The sequence below is a fragment of the Sorex fumeus genome, unplaced genomic scaffold (assembly GCF_029834395.1).
Source record: "Sorex fumeus unplaced genomic scaffold, SorFum_2.1 ptg000058l, whole genome shotgun sequence".
NCBI lineage: Eukaryota > Metazoa > Chordata > Mammalia > Eulipotyphla > Soricidae > Sorex > Sorex fumeus.
The window spans coordinates 8302415-8326974 of record NW_026606115.1 but is presented as its reverse complement, the minus strand read 5'-3'; the positions used below and the strand labels follow the sequence as shown (position 1 = coordinate 8326974).

Genomic DNA, 24560 nt, shown 5'->3' with positions numbered 1-24560 from the left:
ACCCTCAGAATTTGAGATTTTAGACCTAATTCTAAGTTGGTAAGTTAGTCTAACATACTCATATGGATGCTTGCATAGAAGGTATGAGTCTTATGTGTGAGAGACAAAGGACTTTATTATTCATAATGCACCAATGGCATGAGCCACGTATTTGCCCTTTTGCCCCCAAATCTTTATAGGGATGACACAGACAGGCACAGATGAATGCGTGCTCACATATTACACTATTGAAGATGAATTATGTGAATGAATGTTTTATAATAGACATTAACCATGCTCACACTTATTGGAAGGAAAACATAATCTCTACCGGACGACTGTTTATAAGCACAACTGTCCTTTGCTCTGGAGAGAAAAGTAATCTCATTCTTTCAAAGACAGTCCTGAATAAAAGGGCAGTTTACTCACATCTCTCACAAAGTGTGCTGAAACATGAGAATCATGAAAATTAGCTCTCAATCATATCATGGACACCTTATGATCAAGATTAAAAGTTGGAACCTTCCCGGGCTAGAGAGATAGCACAGCAGGTAGGCCGTTTGCCTTGCACGCGGCCGACCCGGGTTCAATTCCCAGCATCCCATATGGTCCCCTGAGCACCGCCAGGAGTAACTCCTGAGTGCAGAGCCAGGAGTAACCCCTTGCATCGCCAGGTGTGACCCCCCCCAAAAAAGGAAAAAAAAAAGTTGGAACCTTCCCAAAGATAAATTACAGGTAAAATAATTAAATAACTTAAGTATCAAATTGTGCATAGTGCTACACTTCAAGAGTCTGGGATGATTGCAGGAAAATCATGATCTATATCTATATTATCCAAGCCTCATTCTCATTTCCCAGGACTCATCCTAACTTAATTCACAGTCTGAGCCATTCATTTAAACAAAATTCTGTGAAGGACCATGAATTGGACACTAGGTGTTATGACAGATAAAACGCCAGGTCAGACACCAATCCTTAAACATAGTAACTGCTCCTTTCAGGCACCAAATATAATTTTCTTATTTTTTCTGATGAAGGAAGATAGTTCTATTAAAACTTATTTAGAAAGATGTGAGGGGAGAGAAAGAAGTATGTGTTCGAAAAAGAATACAGGCTTCTCCAAAATGGAAATAAATAAGCAAAGAAACACAGAGACAAGCAAGAGAGATATATGTTCTAGGAAGAACACAGGCTTGAAGAGCAAACCCCAAATACAATTTTTTTTAATAACAAAAGTTCGGTGAAAGAAATTATGTGAAAAAAAACCCTCTCAGTTAATTCTACCTATGTCAATAATTTAATATTTATATTAACTACATAACATTCTGGGCTGAAGCGATAGCACAGTGGGTAGGGCATTCGCCTTGCAAGCGGCCAACATGGCTGACCCGAGTTCGATTCCTCCGCCCCTCTCGGAGAGCCCGGCAAGCTACCGAGAGTATCTTGCCTGCACGGCAAAGCCTGGGCGTATTCTGTATGGCAAACACAGTAACAATTGTTACAATGGAGATGTTACTGGGCCCGCTCGAGCAAATCTATGAATAATGGGAGGACAGTGACAGTGACAGTGACATAACATTCTATTTTCTAACTTTCACAAATCTATTGTAGCCAGAATAATACTGGCAAGCCTAATAAAATGTGAGATTGTCTATATATTTGTTCTGTATGCTTTTATTTTCTCAATTTTTCTACAAGCAAACATTACTTCTATTTTAAGAAAAACAATTCACCTTTGAGTTATAGCTAAGATCCACAGAAGTCAAACAGACTTAAAAAGAATAACTGTTATTCAGCAGATGAGTACTAGACTGGATCTGAATAGTACTGATTCCACTGAATACTACCTACAAAACATTGCCAGAAATCAATTACTATTCCTCTCTATTTTGGAATTATTGGAAATGAATTATACAAATTAATGTTCAATTAAGAAGCAAAAGAAACAATAAGAAAAATATCAACTTGCACAAAATTAATTATAATTATAATTTTCATAAGGATACAAAATAAAATTATGAAAAATGACAACTTTTAGTAGTTAAGACATGAAAAATATATACCAGGGATATATATCTTTAGGAGTACATGAAACTAACCAACTCAAAATCTTATTTTATAATTTGAAAATTTTGAAAAATAAGTTTCAGTGATTTTTTTAGTAACATACTATTCAAAAGTAAACACTTATGAAATATAAAATACCATTAAATGTTCTCAAATATTAATACTTCAATATCTAATTTCCCATCTGAAATAAATCTCATTTCTAGAAACAAAAGCAACAAGAACACAAGAGGCACCACAGCTGTCTGTCGATGCAGGAATGAGGGGTATCTTTGAAGTATTAGAGAATCTGATGTTGGAGCCTGATGGGAAATGACAACTCCATGCTCTGGAATCTGCTTTCAACAGATGCCCTCTACAAAAACAGGTGATTTCTTGATTCAGTATTCCCTAGAAGGGTATAGTGCTGTCATTCAGGATGAGATACTTAAAAGCATGAAACACTGAAGACTTACTGACTGAGCAAGATATAAAGGTCACAAAATTTCTGACCTACTTTGTGAGGATCTGAAATACTAATTGTAGTACAATGGTGAGGGGAAAGTATAAAGAAACATTCACAAAATGAAGAAAAATGCCTTTAAACCAATATTTATCAGAAACAAGTAGACCTCACTGACCTACAGCGACTAATAATGGAAGGTTCTTTTTAAACATAAGCACTTTGAGAAGCGAGGGGGCAAACAAAAACAGATGCTGCAAAGAGACACCACAGCTGTTAACCAGAGGGAAGATTACATGCATGCTCTGTGAGAAAAAGACTATGAGTAATACAAGCATTAAGCCACCTGGAAAGCAGAAACTTACAAACAAAAGTTACAAAAGAAGGTGGGGGAAGCTCTATAAGCAGTTGTCTATAGGAAATTTTATGAAGTGTTTCCGTTTCACCAAAAAAAAAAAACCCTAATGGACACTACAATGACATTCAAACATCAAAGTACTGTCTAAGAATGGCCCTACACTCCAATCCTTATAAAATTTATTGTACTGTAAACTTGGCACTTCTGATCAATATACGATTATTCAATAAATGGTTCTTTAAAAATATTTCTCTTTTCAGAAGACAAATGTTATAGCCTTATCACGTAACTTTTACCAAAATTTCAGACGGTAGAAAAACACAAACCATGTAAATGAACCTTTCTATCATTTTCATGACTTTTACCTATAATTCCTAGTTCTTTAGAGACAATGTAAGATTTAATTGCATTTGCATCTGAGCCCTTTAAATATCTGAAAGCCCTTAAATATCGTTGCTTACATATTCAAACTAAGCTCACCTCCCAATAAATGTAAATTAGAAAATCGGGGGAAACAGCATTTAAATGAACCATAAAACAGCTAAAAAGTTTTCTTTCTTTTTGGTTTTAAGCCACAAGAAGTGATTCTTTTTGGCTTTACTCAGGAGTGATCCCTGGAAGTGCTCAGGGGACCATATATGGTGCTGGGGATCAAACAGGTTTTAGCCCCATCCAAGGCAAGTGTATACTATCTCTCCACTACCACCCAATTTTTAAAATGAATAGGTACTTAATATTGGAATGAGCAATTATTTTAAAAGTACCAAGAAATATTTCATAAATAAAAAGAAAAAACTGGGTCCATAAAAAATAGCTGAAAAAGCTAGTACACATACTTTGTATGTGGGATGCTTGGATTCCATTCCCAGTACCAATCCCTTGAGAACCACTGCGAGTGACCTTTGAGCACTGAACAGGGAATAGCCTCTCAGCTTTGCTAGGTGTGACCACAAAAAAAAGAGAAACAAAATTAAAAGGAGAAACAGGAAGAAAAGGAGTAAAAAAAGGAAAGAAAACTTGAGACTATGAAGAAGCAAAATGAAGCCAAGAACTACAGATAGACCTTTGGGGGTCGAAGTGATAGTGCAGGAGGTAGGGCTTTTGCCTGGCATGTGACCAATAAGGGTTCAATCCTCAGCTTAAAAAATTATTAATAGTCAAGACATAAAGAGGCTAGAAAGAGTACAGCAGAAAAGTACTTTCCTTTAACATGGCTGACTCAGGTTCGATCCCCAGCACTGCATATAGTTCCAAGTCAAAGTCTGATCTTTAGAAGACTCAGGAGAAACTTAAGTGAGACTTAGTACAAACTTAAGTCGTTATTATAAAATGGACTTATTGTTTTCAACATTAAATGGTTCCCTGGTGTGTAAGGTACCCTTGTTCAAAAAAAGGAAAGCAGGCAAAACTTTCTTAAACTTTTCAAAGGACAAATTACAAGTCAATTACAATGCTGCAAGATGTACTTGAATATACTCAAGAGCATGGTGGTTGGCAACACAGTTTAATCATCCCTGAGAGTGGGCTGCTGGAATGGGTAGCCCTTTCATCAAGTTTTACTGCATGTCTTGGAACATAAACAAATACTACATCCCAAGAATTCAACATGTTTTAAGTCTTCCATTACTTTTGTTTTTGAAATGTGTCCCTAGCATCATCTCAGTAAAGTAAAGGCCCTCCCGTTGATCATCGATTTGCTCGAGCAGGCCCAGTAACGTCTCCATTGGAGACTTTGTTGTTACTGTGTTTGGCATATCAAATACGTCACGGGGAGCTTGCCAGGCTCTGCCTTGCAGGCGAGATACTCACGGTAGCTTGCCAGGCTCTCCGAGAGGGGCGGAGGAATCAAACTCGGGTCGGCCATGTTGGCTGCGTGCAAGGCAAACGCCCTATCGCTGTGCTATCACTCCAGCCCATCATCTCAGTAAGGTTCTGGATATTGTCCACTGAATGTGTTTAACAACAAATAAATCTTTCACAGTTTACATTACAAATAACCTAAATCAAAACATTAAATTTTAAACTATAATCAGTATCCCTATAACCTCAATTCTAAAATATTCCAGTCAACCACTTCTGTTTTTTATCTGTTGAGCAACACATGTATTTTTTTGGAAAACAGGCAATTGTATGCTTTCCAAAAGCAACTAATACAGATCATTCTAAACCCTTATTCCCTTCTTGACTATGTTAAATACGATTGTCTCTGTTTAGCTATATGCTTTCCCTTATGATGTGGCATTGACTTCTTTTTTTTTTTGGCATTGACTTCTTTAACATTAAAATAAGACATTAATGCCCTGTTAAATATACTTCTACCTTCTCCTTAACAAAAGTTAATACTCCTTTGCACTGTTAACAGCTGTCCACTGTCCTTGCTTCCTCTTCCCTCAACTGAAGGTCACTTTTCCCCTTGCATTAGTATTAAACTCACAGATTTTGTCCTCTGAGCCTCTACCCAGGTTTGTAGAAATACAGAGCAAACCTTCAGTTAACATATGCCCTTAACACACAATACCATTTTCAATTCCATTTTAATACAATTTCATCCTGCAATTTTGCAACTGTTCCTCCAGCCTCATAACTTAATCCATGCAGACTAGTTATCTCATGACCAAGCACATACCTAACCTTAAGAAAGCATTCGCAGCAATAAATTAAAAAATTAAAGCCTTATAACACAATTGCACATCTGCTGTATATACAGTATACTAGAGTATAAAATTTTGAATATGATTATACATAACTGTTTTCTTATTGGGAATGCATATGTAAAAAGAGATATGTCCCATACTTATTGAACTATTTCATGAACCCTTCAAGGATAACAACCACGCCTCTTTTCTACAGGTCATAATCATGTTTCCAAAGTTAGATTCCTCAAGAAAACTTTTACTGAGTGCCTTGAAAAACCACACAAAGGAACCACTCAGAAACACATTGCACCATAGACAAAAAATATATAACCTATGGAGCTAAATAAGCATTCATTTTTTCAGAGTAAACACCATATATATCATAGCTTTTATTTTATGAACAACAAGAAATGTGTTACAATGGAAATAACAGTGGAATGATACCAGAGTTTGAAAACCTAATGTTCTGCTTAATACTAGCCATTTAATTTGTGGGCAAATCACGTAATCTCTCTGAACAACAAAGGGTAATTACTATGTACTCTATCAAACTTATAGATTATTAGGATAAAATATGTATGAAAGTGCTTCAAAATTAATAAAGAACTGTAGAATAGTAATATTTTCCATTATGAGCATAACCTCTAAGTTTAGATAATATTTTCTTTTAATGTGAACTAGTTAACAAAATTAAGGGGTAATTATGCCACAGAGTTCTTCACTCGATAAAATAAATCACTTAAAGTTCAGTAACACAAATTCAATCTAAAGAAATTATAATGACTTAGCTGTCAAACTCAATTTTTCGGGAGACATTTATTACATAAATCAAGGCAATTATTTGAATCAGGCCAATTAGTATCACAAAATCATTACTTTGAATGTACTGATAGTGTCTTCATCTATATAACAAAATCAGACTCTGGAAAGTTTATTTGGCTCCGTTTTACAACCTGATATTAAACACCATGCCCTACGGTGAAGAGGTGATCCAGCACATGTAGGAAATACGAGCATCAACTCAGGGTTTACAGGAAAGCCTGTGAGTAATCAAAACTACATGATCCGATGTATATAAATATTTCCAAATCTGTTTCACAGACATGTTGCTTATAGACACAAAGAGGTATAAAGAAGCAAAGGGGGCAGTTGCATGTAGAATTGGACTTATAGTACTAGTGACAGTCTAATATAAAAACTTTCAGAATTTGTTTAAGTTACCAATACAATCATTTTCAATCTCTCTTAAGGTTAGCAAATTACCATAATATCCAAAAAGTTATACTCACTTGCCTTGTAAGAGGCCAACACAGTTCTATTCCTAGTGCTACATATAGTACACTGAGTACTACCAGAAACAATCTGATAAAGCCAGGAGTAGCTCCTGAACACAGGTAAGGTAAAGGTAAAGGTAAAGGCCCTCCCGTTGATCGTCGATTTGCTCGAGCGGGCCCAGTAACGTCTCCATTGGAGACTTTGTTGTTACTGTGTCTGGCATATCGAATACTCTCGGAAGCTTGCCGGGCTCTCCGAGAGGGGCGGAGGAAGCAAACTCGGGTCGGCCATGTTGGCCGCTTGTAAGGCGAACGCCCTACCTGCTGTGCTATAAGTGCAGGCCAAAAATAAAAACTCAAAAAATTATATGCAATTTTCCTTTCTCTTGTCAAGTCTAACTACACACCATAAAGACAAGATAACAAGGGGTATATGTTTTCCTAAATGATTTATCAACTTTATGGTCATTTTTTGTTTTTATATGGGTGAGGATTTCATGAGCACAAACCACTTGAATTGGACATTCAAGTAAACCAGAAAACTACCTTTTAAATTTTTAAAAGTATTAAGCCCTATTCCAGCAAAATATGGAGAATAAAAAGAAAAAAAATGAACAAGAGGATTGCAAGATAGGAGCAGGAGGGAGGACAAACAGTGAAAAAGGCAGGAGAAAGACACCAGAAACACAAATATGGTACCAAAGAGATAGTACAGGAGTTAGGGTACTTGCCTTGCATGCAGTTGACACAGATTTGATCCTTAGGACCATATAGAGCCACACAAATGCCACCAAGAGTGAACAAAGTGAACAGAGTGAACAGCACAGAGCCAAGAGTAAGCAAACCCTGAACACCACTGAGTATGGTTCAAAAATCTCCTTCCATTGCTTCATAGCTGGAAGCCTGCCTCATGAGCAAAGGGGAGAAGGCAGCTGGAATAGAGAAGGGATCACTAAGAAAATGAATGCTTGAAGAACCAGTCGGGATAGAAAATGTGTGCAGAAACTAAATAAAAAGCCAAACACAATAACCTCTCAGTGTCTGTATTGCAAACCGTAATGCCCAAAATTAGAGAGAGAGTATGAGGAATATTGTCTGCCATAGAGGCAAGGGGAGGGTGGGAAAAGCGGGGGGTATATCGGGGATATTGGTGGTGGGTAATGTGCACTGGTGGAGGGAGGGTGTTTGATCATTGCGTGATTGTCACACAAACATGAAAGCTGGTAAATATCTCACAGTGTTTCAATAAAATTTTTAAAAAACTAAAATAAATTTTAAAAAATCTCCCTCCCAAAAATCTCCAATCCAGAAATACAAAGATAAATGATAAAATAAATTGATAAAATTTGCCAACAGCTCCCTATCTACTATCCCCCCACCGCCTCCCATAACAATACTAACACATGAATTTGCTACTACATATTCTAAGGGCACTGTTTTTTAAGTGCAAACTTACTGAACATTACTGAATGTAACCAAGAGTTATGCAATGTAGCAAAATAAAGTATCTCCGCAACATGTATGGAACTGAGGGTTGGAGAGATAATGGGTAAGGCACTTGCCTTCCATGTGGCCAAACTGGATTTGATCCCCAGTATCTTATATGGTCCTCTGAGTACCACCAAGAGTGATTACTGAGTGCAGAGCCAGGAGTTTGCCTTGAGCAGCACCAGGTGTGCCCCTCCCCCTCAAAAAAGAAAAAAACATAAATGGAACTGGAGAGTGTCATGCTAAGCAAAATAAGTCAGAAGAATAAATACTGGATAATCTCACTCATCTGACGAACAGAGACAGGACAAGGGAATAAAAAGTATGGAACAATGATAATCCCTAGGCCTAGATTTTTAGAAAAAGATTACTAAGCAGTGTGGAATGGGAAGCAGGAAGGATAGCAATAGAGTTCAGAATAAAGGTGACATTGTCTGACACTGTGGTGGGTCCCTTCACTTTTGTAGTGGTCGGGTACAGTGACTTTATACATCAAACCATAAACTTTAACCATCTTACATAAACTATAATATAAAAACAGAAAGTCTCCTTGCCTCCTAGTAAAGTTCAAATCAAACTTTGATTTGAAATTTTATGAGAAATCAAATCACTATCACATAATATGATGAAGAATTAAAAAAAATACTGACTTCACACAAAGCTATCTAAAAAAAGATTACTAAACGAAAACTGGAAGATTTTGTCCCTAGTTTTGGTTTTGACTCTCTTTTAATTTTTTCACTCACTCAGTCACTGAATTTTTATCAATGTTTTCATTCTCTCAAAACAATAATTATTTCCTGAGTCTTTGAAAATGAGGTAGTGTGGTTTATCAGTCCTAACTATACAACAAAATTACCTGAGAACCTTTTTTAAGTATCCTGGCCCCTGATTTATTTTTTAATTGGTCCAGCCAGAGAGAGAGTACAGCGGGGAGGGCATTTTCCTTGCACAGGGCTGATCAGGGCATGATCACCAGCATCCCATAAGATTGCACACTCACTGCCAGGATTAATTCCAGAATACAGAGCCAGCAGTAACACCTGAGTATCACTGGATGTGAAACAAAAAAGGCAAAAAATGGTATGATTTAATTGGTCTGGATTAGGGTAAGGTCTGAGTCTTTTGTTTCAAACTTTCACTGTGATTTATTATTATTATTATTATTATTATTATTATTTAATTTGGGGTCATACCCAGAGGTGTCTCAGGGCTTACTCTCCTGGCTCTGCACTCAGGGATCACTTATGGCAGGGTTTGGGGGAACTTATGGAGTGTCAGGAGACTCTCTGAGTAAAGACAAGAGCCATACTGTTCTATGGCTCCATCCCTACACTTGTTAATTTTTTTTATTTGTTTTGGGGTCACACCTGGCAGCACTCAGGTATTATTCCTGGATATGAGCTCAGAAATCACTCCTGGCTGGCTCAGTGGATCTTATAGGATGCCAGGGATGGAACCAGGTTCAGCTGTGGGGAAGGCAAAGTAGGGCTACCCTACTCTGGCCTCTCTTCCCTTATGATTTAAAGTGAAATAAAGCTACTGGTCTTTTTTGATGTTGCACTTAGACACACACACAATAGCAGAATAATTTTAAAAGTCTCCCTTTTCCTTTGAAATTTATCAATTCCCCCTTCTTATGCAATTTTACTTCAATCAATATTCTCAAAGCCTCACACCTGGATTAACAGAATAGCTTTCTGGATTCCTATCTAGTTTTCCTTCCTCCAATCTCTTCCCATTACAATAAACCTTGTTATGCTTGTCTGATCTGTTCGGTTCTGGAACCCCCCACTGAAGCCATTTCTAATATAATATCAGCAAACAACTTTTCATAAGAGGACATATGGTGTATTTACATATATTTATGTTAATGCTATCTATATGAATAGCCTCAGCCATGCTCTATTTTCTTCAATAACAGTGTCTCTAATTTATACATAATATATACTCATGTCTTTACATACAAAATAATACTTCTAAAGTGTTCATGGCTGAATTTTTTCCAAAAACAAACGAACGGTCACTGGGTCACCCATGTACTTTTCATTTACATTTTAGTGTTTTCCCAGAAAACATGCATTCAACTGAAAATAAAAGGTAAAATTATCTCAAAAATTCCCATATCACTGTAGGAAATCATAACGTTTATGATGAATGTTTATCAAGAATATGTGTGCTCTGGTATCTGTTAAAGTGTGCCTGGGCAAGCTCAGATAGAGAAGAGAGCACCAAATAAAGGGTGTTGTGAGGACCCTCCCAGGGTGGGAGAAGCATGCTAAAAGTAGTCTATAGAGCAAACATGATTGCCACTCAATGCCTCTCTTGCAAAACACAGTACCCAAAAGAAGAGAGAGAGAACAAGGGGGAATACCCTGCCACAGAGGCAGGGGGAGGGGGAGGGGGGGATGCTGGGACCCGTGGTGGTGCATGATGGGCACTGGTGGAGGGATGGGTACTTGATCATTGTATAACTGAAACCCAAGCACAAAAATTTGTAAGTCTATAACTGTACCTCATGGTGTTTCACTAATAAAAAAATTTTAAAAAATAAAAAAATAAAAAAAATAAAGTGTGCCTGGGAAAACATACTCAAGGGTTAAAAACCAAGATTATTATATGTACATGCATATTCATATTTATGAAAATACATAACCAAGTACATTATGATCAATATAAAAAGAGAAAACCCAATAAGTATATGATTTCTTACTTTAAGAAGATCTCACCTTCTCAGGGACATGATACAAACATACAAAGAAAATAAAATCAGCACTGGTGATAAAGACAGTTAAGTACCATGAGAATTCAAAGAAACAAGACTGCTGTAGACCCCAAAGGGAGTTGGGGACCAACTGCTTCAATGGAAAAGCTGCAACTTGAATAAAATAGGTGGAAAAAAGAAAATCTCAAATATACGGATGACCTTTTACAAAGAAGAGCAGAAACAACTACAATATCGAAGAGTGTGGACCTCATTGGAACAGAGAGTTCTAAAATTCTGTCCTCAATAAAGGGACAGTTTACAGGTTATAAGGAAAAATAAAAAAACAACGTATCTCCTTAATGATGCACTCTGACACCGTTTTTCTTGAAGCCTTCCTTTGAAGAACACACCAAGTAGTATAATATCATGCCAATTTAGTCACGGACATACCAACATATTGTTTATGAAATTTGTTCATAAGACTTCATAAAATCTGTTCATAAACCCTTCCCCAAATATAAACCTAAATATCCAAAACTGAATACAATGAAACAATGCTATATTAAAAATAAAGGTCTTGTATTACTTCCCACTATAAATGAATCAACTCACTGCATTTCTTCAAAATTATGTATATTAAAATAATTTCAGCCATCATTTCTTGCAGAATAGCAGAAGAAATCAGACACAAAAATTTGAAGACTACGAAAGGCAAACAAAAACTTCTTTCCATCACACCAAAATATACCACAAATAGTCAGCATTGGTCTCTAAGACAGAAGGGAAAGCAAGTGTATTCAAAACAAAACTAAACAAAAAAATGTCATCAACAACAAAGAGTACGAAATATATGAAGATCACTGCAGCAGGCATTTTTTTTATTCACAAGGATAGGCCATTAGCCTACAACTCCAAAAAATGGAGTTGTTCTTGTTTCTTAAAAATGCTCTTTAAAAATGTGGCTATGTCAGTCATAAAAATCAGGGCTCCTACAGAACTCCAAACAAGGATTCGTCTCCCCCTTCTTGAACCAGACACGTGACTGAAGCCTTAATTGGCTTCTGCAACAAATACTTATTCAGCCACCACTACCTTCGCCGGGACACAGGGACACACACACACACACACACACACACACACACACACACACACACACCGTTAAGAGCTCAGCCACCACTACCTTCGCCGGGACACAGGGACACGGACACACACACACACACACCCCGTTACCACTACCTTCGCCGGGACACAGGGACACACACACACACACACACACACACACACACACACACACACCGTTAAGAGCTCAGAAAAACCGCGGCCAGGCTGCTGCTGAAGTCGAGGGCTGTGCCATTTTTTGCAAGTACATATGCCTTTAAAAGAGAATATGCACAGAGGCTGGTTTTCTGTATTGTCTCTACCCCACCCCCTCCACCCCCGAGCAAGCACACAAGCCTTTAAGGAATATGTAGAGATAGAGATTTTATGCATTGTCTCTTCTGCCCCCACCCCCATCACCCCCATTCCAGATGTGTGCAGCTGGAATTGGAAGACCTAGATGAAGGAAGACCTCGGTGCCTCCCTCCACAGCCCCTCTGGACCGGGGCAACAGACTGGGTCAACAATGCACATCACCCCCTCCCAAGCCGCCCAGTTTGCACACATCCTTCGGCAGGCTTTGCAGCCCACCACGGCGCTCCGTCGGCCCCCGCAGCGAGCACGCAACTGGGCCTGCGTCGCCGCCCCCGCCCCCACGCTCCCCGCCCGGACCCTCCGCGTCGGAGCCCGCAGCCACGGCGCCGCGCGACGACCCCCGAACGCCCCCCCCCCCCCTCGGCCCGCTTCCCCTCCCCCTCGCCTCACCCTCCCCCCACGCGTCCTGTCACCTGCTTGAGTGGTGTCCGTCAGGTCGTAGCCGCTACCCGGGAAGTCTCGGAGTTTCCTACCGCTGAGGCTCAGGATGCCAGAGTTGCCGGCCTCCTCCAAGGCCCGGTCCAGGCTCCTCACGGTGTGCTGAGGCTGCAGGCTCGCTGGGTGCCACTGCGGCCCGGTGGGGAACGGCTGGCCGAAAAGCGTCGGCACGGGGATGGGCACCACCACGGGGCCCCCCCCGCCGCCGCCGGCGGCGGCGCCAGCGCCGCCACTCCCTCCTCCAGCCGCGCCGCCACCGCTACTATTTCCACCTCCGCCGCCCCCGCCGCCCCCACTGTTCCCACCACCTCCCTGACTCGCCGCCATGTTGGTGGGAGAGAGAATAGCCCCCGACAATACTCGCTGCCGGGGCCGCGAGGGTAGGGGCTTCTTAGGACGCATGCGCAGGCGGGGGTGGGAGGGGGGACGAGGTAGCGGGTGGGAAGGAATCGGGGCGGGCTGGGAGGAGGTGTTGTGAGGCTGGGAGACCATGTTCCGATGCGCGAAAACGCCGCCTTTCAGAAACATCGGATCAAAGGAAGGATGCTAACTCCCCGTTCCACGGCTTTGGGTACCAAACAAATCGTTCGAAGCGAAGCCGTGTTCACTCTAGGTCACTTGATGAGAGGTTCCCCAGATTGAAGTTGTTTCATCTTCTCCGTCCTCTCTGCAAACACAAAGGAAACTGTATTACCTGGGGATGAAATAGTTATTCTTCTCCTGAATATGTTAAAAACACGTGTCTATCGGAGGGCTACCAAGCTCCTTGAAACGCTTACTACAAATGCTTCAAGGACCTTTTAAGACGAAAGAAATGTCGCGAGATCGTTTGTGAGGAATGGTGGTGCAGAGTTTGAGGAATAATAAATGTGGCTGAAATGTGGAGTTCCAGAATGAAAAAGGTGTTTTGAGACGTTTGCAAGGAAGCCTAGGGGGTCTCTGTGTCTCGGCCAAACGGCTGTCTTCCAAAACGTGGAAAAATTATCTGCATTCTGTTCTGTCACTTTTGAAGTGGGGCCAAGATCTTCAAAATATCTGGAGATTCTTCTCATCCTGTCAGTATGGCTTATGCAAATCACTTTGATCATAAAACAACCTTAAAGTTTATTTTTGAAATACAAGCTTGGGCGTTAGGTGGCATTCTGAAGGTTCACAACTGAACAAATGCAAGTAATCAATCTCGATAATAAGAGTTCATTCTGAGGACCTGAATTCAAGTCCCCATGCACTGCCACCCCTCCCTCCCTATCACCACCACCACCACTACCACAGTGAGACTTACTGAAATATTTTTCACTAGTCTGTACACTTTGCAAAATAAAACTATACAGATGCTTGGGTATATCCCTTTATCATTAATTTGAATATCCTACCTATCTCTTTTACATCTACTTCAATTTAACGAAACTGTTCTTAGAGAGATCTTAATAAAAACTTATCATCGTCCATAGACTACTCTGAAAAAGAAAATAATGATTCCAAAAACAAACACAACTTGTCTCTATTGCTTTGTAATCATACTGTTTAATTAACAAGATACTACATTTACCACATACATGACCTATAGAAAGAATTGAACCGAGAATCACACTCCATACTCTGAATTAGCAAGTGAAATGAAATTATTTTAAAGCACTGGTGTCAAAAAGGAATGTACTTTGTATCTCCCTTATACCGTAAATTGAGATGATTAAGTGTATAAAATCCAGCTCCCGGAACCGCGCGGCCACGAATGTCTTATCAGGACATCTTTTTATGACATCTTATTATCTCATTCCTACTTTGGACAAACTTGCAGGCTATCGAATGTAGCCTGCCCACAGGGCAGAGTCTGGCAAACTCCCCGTGGCGTACCAAATATGCCAAATACCAGTAACAATGATGGGTCTCATTCTCCTAAAGAGCCTTGAATATAATCTCAGGGCTAGGATGAAAGAACCTTGAATATAATCTCAGGGATAGGATGAAAGAGACGTTACTGGGGCCTGCTCGAGGCAATCGACGAATAACAGGATGATGAATGAATGAATGAATGAAGTGTTAAGGGGCTGGAGCCATAGCACGATAGCACAGCGGGTAGGGCGTCGCCTTGCAACACAGCCAACATGGCCAACTCAAGTTAGATTCCTCGGACCCTCTCAGAGAGCCTGGCAGGCTACCGAGAGTATCTTGCCCACAAGGCAAAGCCTGGAAAGCTACACCTTACTTATTCGATATGCCAAAAACTGTAACAGGTCTCACAATTTGTTGAGACGTTACTGGTACCCGCTCTAGCAAGTGTTAAGTAACAGCTTCCAGAATTAAGTGGGTAAGAAGGGAAACTAGATTTATGGAAGAAAATATTTGGAAAGAAATTATTTTAACAATTATCCAATACAAACTTTTATGATTATTTAAATGACTTCAAGGAAAATATGTCCTCAAACGACACTGCCAAGTGAAAAAGACCAAGTAGAACCAAATTTAAAAATAAAAGTAATCTTTAGAAGAATTCGAAAATTTTCTAAAAGTGAAAGATGGGAATTCTACAAAGTGGGGTAAGTATGAGACTCTGGGAGAGTAACATATTCTAAAGTTTTCATAAAAAATATTCAATTGAATTGCCATGAAATACGCAGTAACAGTTTTTCATGATTAAGTTTTAGTCACACAATATTCTAAGACCCAACTCTTCACCAGTGCACATTTCCTGCCAATGTCCCTAGTTTCCCTCCTGCTCAACCCCCAACAGACTGATGTTATGGCAGATATTTTTCCTCTCTCACTCTCTCTCACCCCCTTCTCTGTTTATCTCCTCTCTCTAGAGTTTTTTTAAAGAACGGCAAGGCTATGAGAAGTGTTAAAATATATTTCCCTCATTAAAAATTTTATATGGTATATCAAATATGGGTTTTAATTTTAATATGGTATATTAAAATTTGCAAGCTGATTTGAGCCTTTATCTGTTGGATTTGGGCACCAACTGGAAATGATTCTGAGAGTTCCACATGCACAAATACAGAAAAATCAAAGAAAGGAAATTTAGGATTTTCTATTGATTAAAATCAATTTAACTTTTTGTGAGTATTTGTCCTTAGCATTTCGATTCAGTAACCTAAGGCGGAGATAAGTGTAGATTTTGGTTCATTACATAAGTCACCCGGATCCACCCAGTAGAACAATCTCATTCAGTTACTCTAACAGGAAATAAAGGCTTAGAATAAAAGCATGAAATTTAAAAAATTGCTCAACAGCACAAGAAGGTCCATCCCTCACCTACTTTTCAACAGTTTTGGAAGTCCTTGCCAGAGAAATTAGGCAAAAAAAAAGATGTAAATAATTGGGAAAAAGTTTAAAAATAGGTACATGACATGATTATATACAGAGAGAAACCTAAAAATTTCACAGAAAATGTGAAAAAGTATTTGCTGAGTTCAGTAAAGTAACAGGATCTAAAATCAATATGCTTTTGCATTCCTATCAATTGCAAACAGTAAGTTGGGGGTAAGAGAAGTTAAGAAAACAATCCCATTTGAAACATCATTCTAATTTTTTTAAAGTACGGTAAAATAGGGTCTGGGATATAGCTCACTAACTAGAACACATGGCTTGCAATGTGTTTGTTCCCCAGTGTCCTCATATGTGCCAAGTATAATCGTGACAGATCTGATGTTTGTTCCAAAAAAAACTGCTGTTCTTGGCCCACACACCACAATAATTTGTGACCATATCACAGTTGCATGTGTGTGAGCACCAAAATCAAAGGGCACAACCTCTCAGCAAGTAACACAACTGAAAAATGTGCGAGTACTGTCGTTAAGAGTTTGACTGTAGTCAATTGAATATTATATGGCCACAGCAGAAACCCTAGCAAGCACTAAAACTAAAGAGTGCAGCCTCAGCAAGTGTATCAACCTCATTTAAGATTGCTGGTGAGCACCACAGCTAAATAGATGAGCACCGCAACCAAGCATGTGTGCAACCCCCTTCATCACAACATCAACAGGAAGAAGAGTAGGGGAAGGGGGAAAATACCTAGGTATAAACCTAAAAATTGATGAAAAAACTATATACGATGAAAATTATAAGATATTACGAAAGAAAGAAAAGGAAGGGGTAGGGTGCTGCCAGCAGGTCAACCTGTACATGCAGGGCGAGTGCATCAGCAGATTGATGGTGCCTTCAGGCTTCCTGATACCCCAAAATTATCTCTGTACCTCTCTGGCTGGACCGAAACAATTTGGGATCAAGTTCAAGAAGAAATTAAACAGCCAAAAGTTAAGTGTGCGGGAGCCATGCCCACAAACCACCTCAAGTTCAGCTGTCCAAGCTCATTTATTGGCCTTATTCCAGAGACCCTTAGATAAAACTCAAAATATATCAAAAGCCACAGTTGATCTCAGACCTGTGCATGGCTGAACAGACCAGGGTAAATAGGAGGGGGACAACCAGCCTGATGGCCTGCCCAAGCAGAGTCCCTGGCAGCTGCTTGCTTCCACAATCAAAAATAGCCATCATAATCCCGTCCAGCCTGACTCCATCCTCACAGGACGAACCTCACCAAGATATAATCTGCTGAAAATTCTCGTATGCGCATTTTGTAACTGAAATCTCCAGATTTGCTCGGGGTCAGGATGGACTACCTTCCCCCCACTTCCCTGTATTTCCAAAGGCCTCGGCACTCACATCCGCATCCCAAAGCTGCCACCCAACTAAAAAGCTACTCCAGCCTTACTTCACTTATCACTTAACTTCCCGTTAGTCGTCAATTTGCTCGAGCGGGCGCCAGTAACGTCTCCATTTGTCCCTGTCGTGTGTTAGTGTAGCCCAATGGCATCTGTTCGCTCTGGGAACATGAAGAGCCTCGAACCGATCGTTCATGATCTTGATGAAGAAGTCTGACCATCTGGTAGGTGGGCGGCCACGCGGTCTTTTGACATCCTGTGGGATCCAGTCAGTAATAGCTTTAGTCCAGCGGTCATCTTTAAATCGCATTACGTGACCAGCCCATCTGATTTTTAACACCTTGGCAAACAAGACAGCGTCCCTGATTCTTGATTGTCGACAGATATCGGAACTCCAGATTCTTTCTCTCATTTGAGCGAAACGTGATATTCCAAGCACAGCTCTCTCAAATACTCTATGGGAGACCCGAATAGCATTCTCATCCTGTTTACATAGGGCCCAGGTCTCAAACAGTGGAATCAAAGAGATGTGCCCAGAGCCGGAGGTTCTTCGTCCTCTTAGCTATTTCTTTGACATTCTTGAAGGGGTTCCAAGCCGCTCTCTTCCTCCCGCGCAGCTCGGGTGCCAGGTCATTTGTCATGTTGACTTCTCGACCTAGGTACACATAGCTGTTGCATTCGGAGATGGTCGTTCTGTTGAGAGCAAATGGGGCATCAGGAACGAGGCTGTTTCTCATAAACATTGTCTACATAAGATTCCACTGTAGTCCTACCTTTCCACACTCACGATCAAAGTCGGCCAGCATTTGTGCTGCTTGGCTGATGTTTTGTGTTATTAAAACAATGTCATCAAAAAAGCAGAGGTGGTGTAGTTGACGACCATCTATCTTCACTCCCATTCCTTCCCATTCCAGTCATCACATGATGTTCTCGAGGGTGGCACTGACGAGTTTCAGTGAAATGGTATCACCCTGCCGAACCCCTCTCTTGACATCAATGATTACTTCTTTGTAGAATGGTGAGATCCTGGTAGTGAATCCGCAGTACAGCTCACGGAGGATCTTGATGTATTGGGCTTGAATGTGCTGATTGGCTAGGGCTTCAATGACCGCTTCTGTCTCAACAGAATCAAAGGCCTTCTTTAAATCAATGAACGTTAAACAGAGCGGCATCTTGAACTCCCGAGAAACCTCAATGAGCTTGGTTATCTTGTGGATATGGTCGATGGTGCTGAATCCTTTGCAGAACCTGGCTTGCTCCCATGGTTGTCCTTCATCTAGTGTTCTGCCAATCCGATTTAGGATGACTCAAGTGAACAACTTGTAGATGACAGACAATAGGCAGATTGGGCGATAGTTGCCAATGTCATGGATGTCTCCCTTCTTGAACAGTAGTACGGTCCTGCTGGTTTTCCATTGGGACGAAAACTTGCATTCAGACAGGTAGCGTGTGAAGAGCCGAGCCAGTGTATTGATGAGTACAGACAGCAGGTTCTTCAGGTGTTCAGGTCTGACCTTGTCTGGGCCGGTTGCTGTTTGTTTCTTTACCGACGAAATGGCGTGTTGGATTTCGGAAGGGAGAACGTTGGGAACGACATATCCATCCTGTGGAATTTGGTATGTCGGCAAGTGGACATGGCTATCGAAGAGATTTGAGTAGAAGTCATGGATAATCTTCTCCATTGCTATTCTGGAGGATGTGATGGATCCATCAGGACGTCGGAGGGCAGTCATCTTGGTCTTATAGTTGATGAAGGACAGGTGGGCGTTACGAATACTTTTCCCGGCTTCTGCCACATCTACCAGCACTTCTGTTCTTCTCTCTTTGAGGTCTTCCTTGATCGCATCTCTGCACTGCTTTGCGAGCTCGGATGTTAGCTTGCGGTTGCCTGAGGCATGCGCCAAACCACGTTGGCGACTAAGCTCAAGAGTTTTCGAAGACAGCCGTTTTTTTGTGGCTATCTCTCTCTTGGCGTTCCTCGCACAATCATGGAGGTGCTGAACCAGTCGATCGTATTCCTTGTCAATGTTGTCAACAATGGCATCTTCCCATGTTGCCGCAATAGTGCCAAAGAGCTCCCAGTTGGTGGTCGTTCTGGGAGTTCTCTTTTTAAACTTTGCATCCCTTTCTCCCCGCTCTGTGAAGTAGAATTTTGCACGAAGGAGAAGGTAGTTCAATCCCATTCGGAATTTTGGGACAACAGCGACATCGGTAAGGTAAAACCGTTGAGTATATGATGTGGTCTATTTCGTTGTGGAATCGTCCACCAGGAGACTCCCATGTCCAACGTTTAGATTCTACCTTCTGGAACTGTGAGTTACCATGGATGGTCTTGGTCGACATGATGAACTCAGACAGTCTCTCACCCTGTTCGTTCCATTCTAGGCCATGGGTCCCGATGTGAAGTTCTTCAGCTGATCTTCTCGGTCCTATCTTGGCATTAAAATCACCCACAATGATCTTGTAGAAGGTGTGGTCTTCTTTATAGAACTTCTCCAGCTCCATTTAGAGCTTCTCAATTTCTCCTTCATCATAATTAGATGTTGGTGCGTAGACAACGAAGATAGAAACTGCCGGCAGTGTGTCACATCTATTCAAATGTAAATGTCCGATTTGGGTTCCTTAGGCATTCGAATGAATCAATGCTCATGGTCAAGTTTGTGTTGACAAGGACACCGACGCCTCTGACACCTCTTTTATCGCATGTTCCGAGGAACAATTCTTCTCCAGTGTCGAAAATGGCATGGTGAGATTCGTGCCTTCTTGTCTCGCTCAGACCAATGATGTCGTACTTGATCATTCGCGCTTGTACCATCAGGTCCTCGATGGATGCATCTGATGCTAGCGTACATGCATTGAAAGTATAGACAATCATTTTTGTCTTCCTTCGTTGTGGCAGCCTAGTTCGGCCTTGAGATTTTATCGGCCTCTCCTTTTTCATCCTTCTCAGTGCTGCCATGTCAGTGAAGCCTTCAGGGTCAGGTGAATGAGACCAGTTGTAGTTACTGGTTTTGGCATATTGAATACACAACGGATAGCTTGCCAGGCTCTTCTGTGCGGGCAGAATACTCTCGGTAGCTTGCCAGTCTTTCTGAGAGGGATAGAGGCTTTTGGGGTGACCTCTAATCGCCCTCATAGGCGTTACCATATTTGAACCCTATCTAATATGGTACGGAAATTCCGGAAGATGGGTATTTAGTCCGCTTTCCGGACCCACGTGTCAGCTCCGGCCGAGACTCACGCACGACTGGAGACCCACAGAACAAGATAAGCTGAACTATCTGAGACCTTGGACTCCAGGCTCCAGCCTTACAGCCCTGATAAAAATACAGAATGCCCTGAGCAAACACAATGACCTCTTAGCAACTGTGTTACAAACCATAATGCACTAAAGTAAAAGGAACACAGTGCAAGAAGAAAAGTATCTCCCATGAAGGGAGGTTGAGGATGGTGGGTGGGGGCTTGGGGGTGATGGTGGTGAAACAGGAGACATTAGTAGTGAGAAATTTACACTGGTGGAGAGATGGGTGCTGGATCATTATATGACTGACACATAATTTTGAACAGCTTTGTAGTGATCTATCTCACGGATATCCAAACAAATTTTTTTTAAAAAAGTAATGTGTAGTTCATGCCCAATTCAATCAGCTTAATCAATGGCTGAATAAATAGCAGTACTCCTACATTGAAAACAAAAGAATAAAAAGGAGATGCAAAGAACTGGAAAAATATTCTATATTGATGGAGTGGAAGAAGTATGATCAAAAATAACATGATCAAAGCATAAACATGATAAAATGGCCATCTTATCTAAAACAATCTAAATATTTGACACAGGCCCTAACAAAATCCCAGTGGTTGATAAAATGGAGTAAAGAGGTCCAGACACGTCCCTTGCATGTGGCTGACTCCCATATATTCCCTGAGGATATACAGGAGTGAGCTCTGAGCCAGGAGTGAGCCCTGAGCACCACAGACTATGCTTTCCCACAAAAGAAAATTCAATGGCATTCTTCAAGAAAACAAATTTTAAAATTTTATGCAATCATGCTGGGTCTTGGCTGTTGAAGGGATTATATGGCACAGGGGCAGTTGGTAGGTGTAACGACTAGCTACTGGAAGATGGGAGATCTGGTTGGAGGAGGCCCAGTCCCGATCAGAGCAGGCTTGGAGATCTCAACCCCGGGTCCCACACACCTGGGTTCCTCTGCCAATTCCTTCATGCGTGAGGCTCATACGAGCAGGTGGAGAGTGGTTTTAAGCCAAGACCCAGAGACTTTAAAACCAAGGTCCCGGAAGAGAACAACACAGAGTCTCCTGCACTGCACCTGCCTGTCCCTACCGGAGCCCCTTGGAGGGAGGGAGGTTGAGTTTCCCTCCACACCCTGAGCAAAGCCCCAGCAGCTGAAGACCTCAGAAACCCAGCCACAGCCATGATTAAGACCACTCTCCACACACTCGAACAAGCTCACACATGAAGGAAACAGCAGAAGAACCCAGGCATTGCGGGACCGCTGGCTGAGATCTCCAAGCCTGCTCAGATCAGGACTGGGCCTCCTCTACTCAGATTACCCCATCTTTCAGTAGCTAGGAGTTACACCAACCAACTGCCCTGGTGCATTCTTGGTTGGGGACCTTTTATTGTCTAGTTCTCGTTCTCAGAGAACCCGGCAGGCTACTGAGAGTATCCTGCCCACACGGAAGAGTCTGGCAAGCTTCCCGTGGCATATTTGATATGCCAAAACCCAGTAACAATGATGGGTCTCATTCTTTTGACCCTGAAAGAGCCTCCAATGTAGCACTTGCTAAAATCTCAGGGCTAGGATGAATGGAGACGTTACTGGTGTCTGCTTGAGGAAATCGATGAACAGCAGGATGAGAGTGATACAATGGTACAGTGATGGTATCACTAAGGACAAAAAATAACCAAAGCAACTCTGAGGGAAAAAATAAGAAAGGTAGATTGCTCAAAGAATGAAGCTCATGCTTTACATGTGGAAGCCAAAGGTTTGGTCCCCAGCACATGGTCACTCCTGGGTGTAAGTCAGGAAAAAGAAGGAAAAATGTAGTTATCATGGACCCTGATTTCAACTATGTTACAAAGCAACTGCAATTAAATTAGTACATTATTGCAATTAAAAAGAAGACCACAGATCAAAGGACTAGAATGGAATAGAATGCCCATAAATAAGATCATATGTATACGTACATCTAATATATGATAAAGGAGTCAAAAGCATACAGTGGAGTAAAGGAAGCATTTTCAGCAAAGAGTTCTGGAGTTACTGGACCCCAGTAAGGCAAAAATTAAAACTTGATCACTATTTAATTACTTTTGGAAAAACTTATGCAAAATATAACTTAAAATTCAGTGTTGGACTCAAAATCATAAAATTTGTAGAAGAAGGCATAGGTAAACACTCTAAGAACACATCAAAAGTTTATTTGGAGACTCGATTTCAGTGAGAAGGGTAACTGTTGGATAACATTGGGTTGTCCTTGGTCCTCCCACAGGGAGCTTAGGTTTATTGAGTTACTCCCAAAATAGTGCCTCTGAGGCACACCCAATTCCATCAAGCACTAATAACCCTATATTGCTTTCCTCTTTCCTTTATGTCAGTTGCATGGTTAATTTAGCAATGTTCTTTTTGTATAGACACAGGAAGACAGTTCATGCTATGCTTTGTAACATGGGAGTTAATTGACTCTAAAATATTATTTACTCCTGGGCATCCATATTTACTTGACTTAAGCCTCAGTTGCCCTTAGTTCCTAGCACTCCAAGATCAGGGGCCCGAAGAAGGTACTGAGTGGACCCAGGGCAAGATATAAGATGCCCTGGCACCGAAAGGAGACAAGCTAGGCTCCATAAGTATAATAAGAAAGAACACAGTCATGGAACAAACTCTGTCATGACCCAAAATGAAGTAACCTTGCTGGGGTTAGGAAAGACTAACCAGGCCTAAGAACTATAGTCTGGGATATATAGCAAGATATATCCAGAAAGAGCCAAACTTTAAACTTAATATATCTCTTACTGTGTTCATACAAAATGACTAGAAATATTATAAGAAGTAAATTTACTATGACTATTTAAGTGGATTACTAGCTGAAGAAAGGAGAAAGCAATACACCCTGGATGGAATCCCTCGCTTGAGAGGATCTCCTAGTAATCTGGAGTGCTGAACCCTTAGATGAGATTTTGTCCTTGAGTTAATCTCCTAGAATTTCCCCTGTAGGTGTGGCTTTACCCTTGTTTGTTGTTATGATAATGTTTAATCCCAACTATGTGTACCCCACTCTTCATGATTGCTATATAATTATGCTACAGCACAATTATAGGGGAAAGACTTTGGGACTTTGAGGTCTTTGAGGACTTGAGGGTCTATAATGACTAGAAGGAGGAATAGATGATGATGATGATGATGACTGGAAGTAGAGGTCTTGAGACTAAGACAAAAGAGGGAGAAGATATAACAAAAGAGAGGACTTTGAGGGCTACAAGGAGACTAGGATGTTGGAACTATGATGACTGGGACTATGACCAAAATTGTGACTACAATTGTAAAATAGGGGGAGAGATTGGACTATGCTAGGGAAGAGAGAGAAATAAACTAACTACTGGCTGCCTGGGGCCCAGTCTCTGTTTCTCTGTTACCCCAACCATCCATCTGTCACCAAGGGCCGGCCAGGGGAATGACTCTCAGCCACTGAACACATGAGTTCCTCCCGTGCCATACCATGCCTCTTTTTCTTTGTAAACTCACAGGTAACAACAAGCAAGATCCAAGAAATGAAACTAAATTACATTAAAAAGCTTTAATAAGGATAAGGAAACTACCCCCCACAAAAAACCCATAAAATAAACCTAGAAATTAGGAGAAGATATTTGCACATCATGCATCTGACAAGAAATAGATTTACCAATTGTATTAATAGAATTCAAACAACTAAACAAGAAAAGACAAGTAACTCAATCAGCATGTGGGCAAAGGATGTGAAAAGTCACTTCTCCAAAGACAATAGATTGCCCA

General features: G+C 40.9%; 1 protein-coding gene across 5 annotated transcripts in view; it reads right to left on the bottom strand.

The window, feature by feature from the left end:
* Nucleotides 1–13189, bottom strand: part of LRCH2 (leucine rich repeats and calponin homology domain containing 2) — a 167624-nt gene extending 154435 nt beyond the window's left edge. For all 5 annotated transcript variants that reach the window (XR_008794061.1, XR_008794062.1, XM_056125653.1 and 2 more), the window contains exon 1: nucleotides 12838–13189. Coding sequence is in view for 3 of the 5 variants with exons in the window: in XM_056125653.1 (XP_055981628.1) it covers nucleotides 12838–13189 (352 nt within the window). In the remaining 2 variants the exon portion in view is untranslated. The remainder of the gene's footprint in view (nucleotides 1–12837) is intronic.
* Nucleotides 13190–24560: the final 11371 nt, after the last annotated feature.